The 13,225-nt window shown below is 45.8% G+C and overlaps 1 protein-coding gene across 1 annotated transcript in view; it reads right to left on the reverse strand.

The window, feature by feature from the left end:
• Window positions 1-13,225, reverse strand: part of GXYLT2 (glucoside xylosyltransferase 2) — a 92,780-nt gene that overhangs the window by 56,374 nt on the left and 23,181 nt on the right. The window contains exon 2 of the mRNA XM_084766610.1: window positions 8,947-9,136. Coding sequence (XP_084622736.1) covers window positions 8,947-9,136 — 190 coding nt within the window. The remainder of the gene's footprint in view (window positions 1-8,946; window positions 9,137-13,225) is intronic.

Consider the following 13,225-nt stretch of genomic DNA (forward strand, 5'->3'; position numbering starts at 1 on the left):
CATTGACTGAACTGAACCCACACCAGCACTAATAACATGTTCAAATGCCCTGGCTCCAGAGAACTGACAGCCACATAAGCTAAAAACACATAACACAGAATTCTCAACCTTTCTGACGCCATGAGACTTTAAGACAGTTCCTCATGTTGTGGTGACCCCAACCAAAATTTTTTATTTTATTTTATTGCTACTTCATAGCTGTAATATTTTGGGAGGGTTTCAAGACAAAGTTTCTCTGTGTAATAGCCCTGGCTTTCCTGGAACTCTTTGTAAACCAGGCTGGACTTGAACTCTCAGAGATCTGACTGCCTCTGCCTCCAGAGTACTGGGATTAAAGGTGTGTGTCACCACCTGGTTTATAACTGTAATTTTTCAGTGTTATGAGTCATAATATAACTATTTGATATGCAGGATATCTGATGTGCGACATCTGTGAAAGGGTTGTTCTACCCTAAAGTGGTCACGACCCACTTAGTACAACAGAACCGATCACTTAGCGAGCACAGGCACACATGTGGGCATACACTGAGCCCTAACTCAGCATGCCAAGAATGGGGGGAGGGGTCTTCGTGACTTTGAGTTTGAGTATCTAATCTCTCTTTCCTGATGCACATCTTCAGGGAAAGCATCTTCGGTCTATTTACATTTCTTACAGTCCACATTTAAATCTATTCCTACCATATTCAAAGTTACTCTCCCATCATTTTGGCTTCTTCCACGTCTCCAGTCTTGGTTTCTTTTACATGAAGATTTTCTTTTTTTTTTTTCTACTTCTGTATTCTGTATATCACATTCTTTTTATTTTAAGTACTTCTCTTCAAAATCTTAGTATCCATATGAAATCAGATGCTAATTGTCATCATACTCCTGAATTACAGGGGACTCACCCGAAATGTTTAACTATGATGATAAACTTTAGCCTGATTTTAACATTCACTCCACAACTGGGGTACTACTTTTTTTTTTTTAAGTCATCATTTTTCTACTTTACTTACATCTCTTCTTCCCTCATGATCTCACCCTCCTTCTAAGATCACTGTATGACATCTTAAAGTACATCCTATAAAAATCTCACTTAATGAAGATCTTTTGCCGGTTAATTCTTTCATTCTCTGTATGTAGTTTAACCAGCTGTAGGGGATTTTAATCCAGCAACATGGCTGCTCCGGCTGGAATACAGACACACCCTTAGCACACACCTTTAATCCCTCTGGTTGTAATACAGACATGCCCTTATTTAGTTCACACCTGTAATCTCAAACAATAAAGGTAGAGTTAGTTTGAAGAAGGAAGCACCCGTGTTTGAAAGTGACATCTAATTCAGAGACAGACAAAGTGACAAATCAGCGAAAGATTTGACAAAATAGGGTATGTCCAACTCTCATGAGGAGAGAGAGGAAAGAGAAGCTACTTGGGAGCAGCACAGAGGCAGAGGGAGAGAGGAGGCGGTTTTACCAGAAGAGTTGTACAGAGACAGGTTGAAGAGAGAACAAGCTAGGCACAGGTAAAGACAGAAGATTGGAGCAGATTGCTAGAATTAGTTTGAGGCCAATTAGAGCAATTCCGTCAGAAGCTGAGAGCAGCCAGACTGAATCAGTCAGCTTGGAAAGGAGTTTGAGCCAAAGCAGCTGAGTTGAACCAGCCAGGCAGAGTTCAGAAAGCACTAGAAAGGGTGAGCTTATTCAGCAGTAAGTCTCAGAGGCTGAAAACATTCTAGGCCTAGATTAGATTGTACAGAGGCTAGAAGCTTCCAGCTCTAGGCTTATATTAGCAGATAGAGGCAGTAAGCCTTGGAGATGACAATTACATCAGGTGAATAAAAGGTATTTTTACAACCAGGTAAGAATATCCAAGTTGATATATTCTCTGCATTTTGAAGGAATTATCTTGCTATGTACTAGCTAGTATTTCTGCTGAGGAGTCAACTGTTTATAACTATTGCTCCTAATTAAAACAATTAATTGGGAGGCTGTGGTGGCTTGAATGAGGCTGTCCCACATAGGCTCAGAGTTTGAATGCTTGGTCCCCATTTAGTGGCACTGTTAGGTAGGTTTAGGAGGTGTGGCTTTGCTGGAGGAAGTATGTTACTAGGTACGGGGGTTGAGGTTTTAAAGCCACACACCATTCTACTTTTGCTTGTGGTTTAAGATGTGAGTCCTCAGCATCCTGCTCCAGCCTGTGCTGCCATGCTTCCTCACCATGATGGGCTCTTTTCCTTCTGGAACTGTAAGCCCACACAAACCTTTCCTTTTAATACGTTGCCTTGGGCATGGTGTTTTATCACAGCAATGGAAAAGTAGCGAAAACAGAGGTTATGAGGCTACATCAGCTTCAATATGCCAGCTTTCTACTTAGGCAACTGAGACCCACTTAGTTCAAAAAACAGCTACATCCAAGGCCAATTAGAAACCAGCAACTAACCTTTAGGGACTGTTCACTACTTAAGCTCACCCAGTCAAAGACTCCCAATCAAAGACTGCCAACCTTCCTGGGGACGACCCTCTGGAATGATCCAAATAACAGCCACTGATCTAAGCTAAATGGTTTCTTTGGCTTGCTCCCCTTCCTTCTTACAAGGCCTTCCTTCCTCCTGGTAGCCCTTTACCAGGGCCCAGGAACACTGGCAGTCTGGAACTGAAGAGGTGAGTAGGTCTTAGCCCTTGAGTGACCTCTGGGAGTTGGAGCTTCCTTTCCACCGGGGTTTCAGGGGTCCTTGTTCTTTTCTTATGTTCTTTTCTGTTTGGCTCATTTCCCCCCTCAAAGTGCAGCTCTTTTTGTCCCAGACTGTGTGTGTATACAGGAGAAAGACAGATAGAGAGAGAGAGAGAGGGAGAAAGAGAGCACCCCAGACCACATGCATGCCAGAGCATGCGAACAGAGGTCAGAAGGCAACTTTCATAAGTCAGCTCCCCCCTTCCTTATTGTTGATGTGGTCTCCGGTTGCCCCTGCCCCTATAGGCTGGCTGGTCTGTGGGCTTCTGGGTAATTCTGTCTTTGCTGCCATCTCACAGTAGGAGTTCTGGGCTAACAAATATGACTTTCTTGGGGCTTTTTCCTCCGAATTCCTGTGATCAAGCCAGGGTCACCAGGCTTACTCAGCAAGCGCTTTTACAAACTGAGCCGATCTCCCCAGCCCCAGGGTGAATTTTTAAAAGGAGCTTCTGGGGCCTTTTGTTCTTTTCTCTTAAAGAGAGGCTGCATTTGATACAACTTTTTTTTAAAAAAGAAGAGAAACTGTCTAAATATAACAATGGTGGCTGACTTAAAAAAAAAAATCCTGAGGTAAAAATGTGGTTCTAAATATCCCAGGAAGTTATCACAGAAAACTCTGAATTCACCTACAATGCTCAGTGCTAGGTGTCAGCAGAGGAAAGGGGTGGCACTGGCCACCTTCCCCCAACCCAGCCTCAGCCAGCTGCTGTAACAAAATGCCCAATGGCTAGGGCACATTCCAGAGAATCTTTGCAGCGTGAAGGAATCAACTTATCAGACTGGCCTCACAGTGCTACTCTGCATACACATTCAGAGGAAGAACTGTTTCCCTGTGGTATGGATGACAAAAACTGAGGTGGAGGGATGCTCTACACCTACACAGAGGCTCAGGTTTTAAATCTAACCTGGCACCATGATACCATGTACTCTGCCAAGTATTTAGCATCCCCATTAGCTTTACGGTGCTGCAATGAAATACCTGAGGTAGTCAACTTAAAAAGAGGAAAGGTTCCAGGCAAGATGGTGCACACTTTTAATTCCAGCCCCTGAAAGGCAGAGGCGGGCAGATCTCTGTAAACACCAGGCCAGTCAGGGCTAAGTAGTCAGACTCTGTCTCAACCAAACCAAACTAAACCAACACCAAAACCAAAACCAACCAACCAACCAACCAACAACAACAACAACAACAAACCAACCAAGATGAGGGAAGAAATGAGTTCTGCCCATAGTTCCAAGCCCTGATTGGTAGGGCCACTTGTCATGGGGTCTGAGAAGGAAGCAGATCATGACAGAAGTGTGTACACAGGAAACACATGAGATGGTTCAGCGGTTAGAGCATTGGCTATGTTTCCAGAGGATACAGGTTCAAGTCTCAGCACCCACATGGTGGTTCACAACCATCTGTAATTCCAGTTGTAGGAGATCTGACATCATCTTCTGTGGGCACTGTGTGCATGTGGAACACCTTCCAGAGTGGTCACATCTTTCAATGCATTCCTCCTGTACTGGCCTGGAGCTGGCCTGTAGACCAGTAGCATCAGGTGGCACGGAAGGGGACTGGCCATCCTCCTGAGAGCAGACTATAAAAAGCATTGCACTGTCTCTCTTGGGTTGCCAACTCTGGGTGAAGCCCACTGCTCTATCTGTCTAATCCTTGGAGACTGTCACACGATGAGGCATGAAGTCTTTCTCATCCTCATATATGAGCTCGGAGTCAGGTCCTCTAATCTCAGCCTCAGGCGAAGCCCCTCTGAACCTTCAGGTTAGCATAGACATCTCACCCCCAATTTCAGGAGGGACCAGAACATCTCAGCTCACAGATTCTTAACCTTAAGAAATCATTGGAGCCAGGCAGTGGTGGCGCACCCCTTTAATCCCAGCACTTGGGAGGCAGAGGCAGGCGGATCGCTGTGAGTTCGAGGCCAGCCTGGTCTACAAAGTGAGTCCAGGATGGCCAAGGCTACACAGAGAGACTCTGTCTTGAAAAACCAAAACTAAAACCAAGAAGTCATTTAAGTGGGCTAGAGATATGGCTCTAAAGCTAAGAACACTTGCTTCTCTTGTGGAAGACCCAGGCTTGGTTCCCAGCACCCAACTGGTGTAACTCCAGTTATTGAGAATTCCACACACTCTTCTATACTCCATAGGCACCAAGCACCTGTGGTAAATGTACATACATGCAAGAAAAACAACACACACACAAAAACAAAAGATTTGAGCCTGTTCCGGTGACACAGGCCTGTAATCTCACCTACATGGGAGGTTGAGGCAGGAGGATCATGAGTCCAAACCCTGCCTGAGCTACAGAGCGAGTTCAAGGTTAACCTATGAAACCTAGTAGGAAGAGCACTGGGAATATAACACTAGTAGAGCATGGTCTAGCATACATGAGGTCCTGGGCTCATCCTCTATGCTACACACATACACACACACATGCACGCACACACACACACACACACACACACACACACACACACACACACACGCACATACACACACACGCACGCATGTTCGCACGAGTGCACACGCGCACACATATACACACACAGGGGAGAGGAAGAGAGAGGGAAGGAGGAATATGATTTGCAGGTGCTGGCACGGTGGCTTAGCAGGTAAGGGTACCTGCCACCAAGCTCTACAGCCTGAGTTTAATCCCTGGGACCCATGTGATAGAAGGAGAGAAATGGCTCCCAAAAGCTGTCCCCTGACCTGCATACATGTTCAGTAGCTTGCATGTTCACAGAAAAATAATAAATAAATAAATGTAATAAAAAAGTTGTTTTATAATTATTTGAGATAAACACTTATGGTCTTAAGCTATTACTTTCTGGAGTCACTTGTTACAAGGTAGCCACTATGGTGCACACACACTTACATGTGGCTACACAGTCCCATGATGAGGGAGTGTGACAAGTGTAATGACAGGTGACACCTAAGGCTAGGTCACAGAAAGAAGATGGCTTTTGTTTGACCCTTTGGAGTGGACTGTAATATCCACCATGCCCAAGGAAACGCAAAGTATCTGTGTGGAGAGACCAGCAGAGAGAGGAGTGAGGCCTCAGGCAACAACCTGTCTTAGCCAGCAGACGAACGATTAAGTTGCCTCCAGACGGTTCATGTCTGGCCTCTGGGGCTTCTGGCTGAGGACCCAGGATGGCGAAACAGCGTCCCTGTCCCTCCTCTGCCCTGTCTGAATTCCTGTCCCCTTGCTTCTGGGTGGTTGTTTGATGAGCCACAGTGACTGCCAGGTTGTAAACTGGGAGCCAACCCCTCTGGGAGGCAATGGCCGATGCTTGTGATGGTCTCTGTTAGCTTCCCTGGGACATTCACCCCTTCTCTCGAATTGTTTCAAGTCCTTGTGAGGCCAATGAAGGGGGCTGTAGTAAGAGTTGCTATGGTTCAGATCTGGACTGTCTCCCAAATGCCATGGTTAAAGTGCTGGCCCTCCATGGTACTGCTAGGAGGCAGTGGATCCTCAGGAAATAAGGTCTGTGGTCATCACTGCAGGTAGGGTTAGCCATACAGAGATGCTCAAACACATCTCCTTTCCCCTCAGGCAATCTGTAACCAAATGTACAACTCCATGTTCAGTATTCAGCGTGCAGGTGATGCTGGATGGACTCTGTGTGACGTGACTAATATTCACGTGTGGTCCATTTTCCTCCATTCTTCTGTATGAACACATCTGAGGCTGCTGCGGTTGGATGGCGCATGGCTGCTTCTGGACAGTTGAAGATATCTATGCCAATGTCACACAGAAGGAGCAAAAGGCGTGGTCCTGATGATGCCCCAGTCCATCTCTTCCCTAAACTAGCATCCTGGGAGCTGAGACTGGCCAACAGTGCTCCTGCAGGTGCACAAGGGGGAATGGGCAAACGCCCTTCAGCTCCTGATCTAGAGCCAAGGCCACAGGGACCAGTTGGTTCCGGTGGGAGTGAAGCAGCAAGGTCCTGAGCTCTGCAGGAGCCATCACTACAGCTGACTGGACCTACCCTGAACATGGATCTATCACTTTTCTAACACATTTCAGATGCAGGACAGGAAGACGTTCAAAGGCCAAAAGACTAGCCCAAGATCCTTGAACAAGTAAAGAGCATACCAAGTCTTGAACATGAGTTCCTTGTCTACTGGTTCAGGAGGGTGTCTGGAATTGTGGTAAGTGCCATGGAGACTTGAATTGGTAAGTGTAACTTGACATTTAGTGTGAGCAAACCAACAGAACTCTGTCTGTTACATGTTGAGCTCAGAGCCAACAAGTTCCTATGTCAGGAGCCGGGGTTCTCAGTGTGGCAACCTTTAAAGGTGGAGTATAAAGGAAGTACTTTCAGATTACTCGGACATGCCCCAGAAGGGATGGAGGTAGTTCTTAGAAAACTCTTGAAATAACCCTTACAAGAGTACGGTAATAAAAGGTCAAGCCTCATCAAACCCAGGCTCGTCTCTGGGTTCCTCTCTGTCAATGCGATGTTCTGCTGCGGTAGGGCACCATCTGTCCCACCTCACCAGCCAAAGGTCCCCTCAACTAAGATGATATTGGGACCATACCCTTGAACTTCCATAGCTGTGAGTTACATCAACTTCTTTTCTTTAGAATGTTGCCTAGCCTTAGGTATTTGTTACAGTAATAATTAACCAAAAACAAAAAAACAACCTAAATTAGACAAGAGTTGCTTTCTGCAAAGAGTTGTAAGAAGAAATCACAAATCACCAGCTGACATAATTACTATAATTTTTATATTGTCACTGCCCTTTCCCTTATTGCAGTGCTTTAGAATAGCTGAGAGTGACCCAGTCTTCTCAGTCCCTTGTCCCCTGAGGAATTCCACAAGACATTGTTCCAATTGACTCCAAAGCTCTAAGGCTACAGGTTCCTAGTTTCTCTATTTTCCCCTTAGGAAACATATCTCATTCTCCAGTTTTCTGTTGTTAGTCTTTCTCTGCCCAATATATTGTTTTTGGCCTTCCTCGTGAGCTCCGCTAGCCTGATGACAGGACACAGCACTGTTGACTCAGTCAGCAGAAAAAAAATAAAGCAGGTTCCCTCTCTGCCAGAATCCAAGAACTTGGTACAAGATAAAACTTCCAAGCCAAACAGAGTTGGGCCTGCCAAGGTCAGGCAGGACCTCTGCTGAGGGTACTAGCCTTTCTGCAGCTCTTCTGTGTGGGTTGAAACTCAGAGAGGGAAGAGCCAAGTAACACCAAGTAACAGAGACCCAGCTGCATATCAGAATCTCCAGAGTCACAAAAAAAAAAAAAAAAAAAAAAAAAAAAAAAAAAAAAAGGTGAAGGTGTCGAACACTGGCCCAGAACAAGGCTGACATGGTCTCACAGCCGTGAATTCAGGAGAACCCACCTCTGATCTATGTATATATGTGTGCCTATGAATAACCCAAACATATGTGTGTCTACATCTAGAAACATAGAGAAACATACACTCACCTCTAGGTGATGAGGAAAACATGGCAGAACTCCCCCAAATCACTAACTCTGACATCTTTTACATGAGATGTGAGGGTGGTAGGGACTCTATTGTTTATGGAATCTATATGATTTGGAATCATTCCATTGAACCTGATACTTGTTATTTTAAATTCTCTCATAAATCCATAAAACAAGCTATTTGCCCCAGAAAGGTGGGTAGTTCTAATAACCCAGTACAGACTAAATGCCATGTTGTATGCCTACATGCTCCCAATGTACCCTAAAGGGAGGGCATGATTGGCCCAATTTAAAAAAGCATGTGTGTGTGTGTGTGTGTGTGTGTGTGTGTAGGTGCAGAAATTTGGGCACAAACTCATACCATGGAACACAAATAGAGTTTGTTGGACAACTTTGGGAGTTGGTCTTCATCTTCCATCTTGTTTGAGGCAGGGTCTGCTGTTTGCAGATGCACAAGCCAGGCTAGCTGGCCCATGAGCTTCTGTAGATTCTCTTGCCTCTATTTCACATCTCACTTTAGGAGTGCTGGGATTACAGACAACACTATGGTGGGTTATGGAGACCCAAACACAGGTTCTCATGGTGAGCAAGCACTTTAGAAATTGAGCTGTATCCCCAGCCCATCTCTGAATCACGCATGTACAAACGCACACACGCAAAGGGACCCTCTGAGCCAGAGAGCCAGGGTCCTACTACTGAGCATGCAGTCAGCCCCCAGATGTGAGCCGCCTCTGTAGCTTGCCCAGTGTGGTCTCATGGCCCTCCCATAAACACGTGCGCTTTACCCTGCTTCACCTGTTTATCAAACTCGGGCTTCAGAGCATCTTCAGTGAAGATGTGAAAGCGCATCTTCCTGTGGCTGAAGAGCACGGCTGACTTGAGCATGACCAGCGTCTCCTCCAGCCGGTTGCCACAGGCCACCACGGCCAGGTGAATCCAAAGCTCAGGTGGTAAAGAGTGCAAACTCCTAGCTTCCCCAGGCCTCCTAGAAAGAAGAAAAACAAGTGAACTTAAAAAAAAAAAAAAAAAAAAAAGAGGAAAAAAAAAAGCCCCACTGAATGCTTGGAACATTTCAAAACATGAACTGGCACAATCTGTTATATTTTATGAAGTGATAAGCATTTTGACAATTCTTCCTGCTTGTAGAAAAATACCATTTATTCCCATATTTATCCTGGCCATAATGAGATGAGTCACCGTTTGGATGGCTATAGGTGTCTGGGACTTTTTCCTGCCAGCACTCAGCTGTCTAGTGCCTGCTGGCTGCCTACAGGACTGTGTTTGGTAACAGCATCTCCAAACTCCGACAGCTGACTGGGGGCTGTGGAGCTCCCACTTGCACAGGGCCATGGAAATTAGATTTGACGCAAGTTGAAGAAGACAAGGGTGGGTTGTGGCTTTCCCATGTGAACCTCGAAACATGATACGCTCATCATCTGGAGGGTTTTAGGTTGCGGTGGAATGCGTGACTGTTGGATGGAAGGAAAGCTGTGCAATCAAGGGAGGTGAGGGAATGGAACAACCTACACCCCTCACCCCACCCCAACTCGCACTGTGTCCCAGGGTAGTCTTGAAGAAACAGGTGTTAATCCTGTCTGGCCAAGTAGGGGTGAGGCGGTGGGTATACGATGCCTCTTAATAAGCGGGCAGGGGGGAGGCAGCAAACCTGCAAACATTAAGGTATCTAATGATAAATGAACAGCTGGGAGGACAAAGGGGATCCAAGAGCCTAGGATCATCACCCAGCTATTTCCTAGGAATAAAAGAAGGGCCCCAGCCAGGGAGACGAAGCCAAACCTCAACTGCACCACTGAGAAACATTTGCAAGCAAGCTGGAAGAAGTTGGGCTGAAAAAGTGCCCTGAGACAAATGAAAGCAATTCACTCGCACAAAAGATCTGGAGAGCAGGAGGGCTTGGATGTCGAACATCACCTTCCTTCCAAACGCCTTCTAGTTTACTCTGCAGGCTGCTCCGCTGCTCTGGCAAGCTTGCAGGCTCATTCCAGACTGCTTTCACCAAAAGGGAAGTTGAAGTTGTGGGTGGAGCACCCTGGAACACGTCCCAGTTTGATTACTTAAGAGCACGCTTGGCAGAAGCATGGCCTAGCGGCTCGCCCGGGCTACAGGCAGCCAGGTCTTGGATTTCATTAGCTTTGGGAGTCACGAGGGAAAGATGGTGTCCTTGTGAATTGTTCATTTCTCTCCAGTCCCCCTATTCTCTTCAGATGTGGACACTGACTCTTCTCTCCCCTATTACTATGACAGCCCTCCAAGAGGTCTGTCCATCTCCAGCCCTACCTTTACCCCTAAACAAATGTGTTGTCTTCATTGAGAATGGGGTTCCAAGATGCCATCTTGTTATTTCTCCAATTAGAATCATGTGAGGCTTGCCTGCCTTCAAGAGCAAGCATAAACTGTCAATTAGGAATCCAAGCTACATGTCCTAACTGCCATTAATACATCCTAGGTGAGTGGATGGTCACTTAGCATCAGACACTTCTGTTCCCATTCATGGCTTTGTTTTAGTCCATGCAGTGTCATCTCTAGGACTTGACACATGAAGATTCAATTCATTCACCTTATTTTCTCTTCAAAATGTGTTGGCATAAGGTTATTGTGTAATTCAAATGCTGGTTTCTGTACCCCCCTCCCCCACCAACTCCCCATATCTGGTCACAAGCCTTGTTCTGAGAATCTCCTGTCTCAATATTGCATAAACTCTGCTCCCCAATTGTCCCCTGGTATGCCAATACAGCAGCTTACAGCCAATCACTGAGCAGGGGAGAGAACAGGGCTGGACTTCCTGCCAGCTGGGGGAGGAGAAGTTAGAAGAGGAAGTGGGGGATTCATCCAGGGGGAGTCAGTCATGAGCAGAGCTGCAGGAGAGATGAAGAAGAATCAGCTGGAGCAAAGAAAGAAGCAAAAACCAAGTAACTTTTGGCAAAGATGGAATCAGGATAACATAGCGGGTTAGGAACAGACTTAAACTGCTCAAGATTGTGTTATAAAGCTTCATAAACAAATATAAATGAGTCTCAGATATTTGTGTGATGGCTGAGCTAAGAGATAAACCAAGGGAAAGGAAGACAGTTTTAGAGAAATAACCATAACAAAAATGTGCTCTCTTTGATCTTTACTAACTGACTCCCACTCCTTTATCTGTATTCTAGGCCTGTTCTGTGTGAGACAGTATTCTAGAACAGAGGTGAGCAAATAGAATCTCCTTCTACAGAAGACAAGGGGAGAAGGAAAATAACACTGAAAAGGTGACAGGGCCCAGTAGCTGAAGTGCTTGCCTCACAAGGATGAGGACCTCATTTTGATTCCCCAGAACCTGTGTAAGAAAAGCCAGGCATAGTGTTTCCCCCTTGTAACTCCAGCACTGTGGAAGCAAGACAGGTGGGTCAGCCGGGCTACCCCATTTTTTTTTTTTTGAGATGCTCATGAGCAAGACCATCTCAGGAAAAAGAAAAAAGCTGGACAGATCCTGAGCAACAACACCCAAGCTTGTCTTCTGGACCACATAAATACACATGTTCCCTTACACACATGAGCACACACACCGTGGGAGCGACGGTCTCTAAAAATGTCTCGCAGAAAGAGTCAAAAAGTGAAAAGGGTTGTGACAAAACACTTGTTGCTGACAGCGGGGGGGATCCCATCAGTGTCTGCACAGTGAGACACCGTGCGAGTGAGGACAGGCCTTCTTGACAAGAAATCCATCCGTGGGTTCGGGGAATGGGTCCAGACCATCTCTGGGGGACTGTGACAGAGGGACACAGCCCCTCAGAACCCACACACCTGTGGTCTTCCTATACTTCATGGAGGCCTCATGCCCACTATCGAAACCAAATCCCAATTAGCTAACTTAGTGAACAACACTGAGATGATGATTTAAACATAGGCCAAAAGGCCCATAATGCTCTGGGGCCTCTGAGATGTTTCTTTCAGCAGATGCTTCTTGAAGCCACACCCAAGGACCTGAGTTTGAGTCCCTGGAAGTACATGGCACAAGAATCAAACCAACTTCTAAACTCCTGCAAACTGTCCTATGATCTCCACACAACTGTCATCACACACACACACACACACACACACACACACACACACACACGCGCGCGCTAGGGCGCATGGCTGCACACAGTTCATAAAAACATGGTAAGATGCCCTGTGAATAGCTGGTTAAAATATTTGCCCTATATTTGGGGACATGGGCCTGTTGCAAAGGGGAACATGGGGCTGGAATATAGGGAGGTGGTAAAGCACCTGCTAGCATGCAGGAATCTACCCACCCTGCCCTCAGTACCTGAGGCGTGAGTACTTTCCCTACCCCTAAACAGAAGGAGCCCACCACATGCAGTTTCATACACTGACTTTCTGCATGGACAGTCTGAGGTCTGAGTAAGCTGGGACATACAAATTTAAAGAAACAATTATTTATTTTTAGACTAGGAAAGGTGACAAGGTAAATAAAAGGATATCCCTGATGAGCCCGCCCATGAATTGGGGCAAGGAACAGACAGTTTGGGTACTGAACAGTGGAAATTGGCCCAAACTTTAAAGAGCCATTTGGCAAGTTAGCAGGTGTGATGATGGCACAGACCTTCTTCCACATGGACTCCTACTTGAACAGTCTTCAGAAACTCTTGCACGTTTGCACAATCCCATGCCAGAGCATGCAGAACAGTTTGTTTCAAAAATAAACTGATGGCCATGCAAAGGAAAATCACCAGCGTATTGGCCATGATGACAGCATGGAATACTATACAGCAGTGAAAAAGAATGAACCAGACTGGCGTGCTCCAGCATACGGTCTAAGAGGAAATGAAGTTTGTAAGGATTGCAATAGGACAAGCACATTCAGACTTATTTTAAGAAAGGGCTTTGTCATAGCGTAATGCCACTGATTCCTGAGACTTTAAATACATTTTGTGGGTGAAAGCACCAGAGTTACTAGTGTCCATTTTCATCCAAGATTCTTATTCTCTAATATTCCTGGCCCTATTGATACATTTTAGCATCTAAAAATACGGCAGTGTTAGTTTCCAAGGGAAAAGCCACTACCTTGTGTAGG

The sequence above is a fragment of the Acomys minous genome, assembly GCF_964271855.1.
Source record: "Acomys minous genome assembly, chromosome: 17".
NCBI classification, from domain to species: domain Eukaryota; kingdom Metazoa; phylum Chordata; class Mammalia; order Rodentia; family Muridae; genus Acomys; species Acomys minous.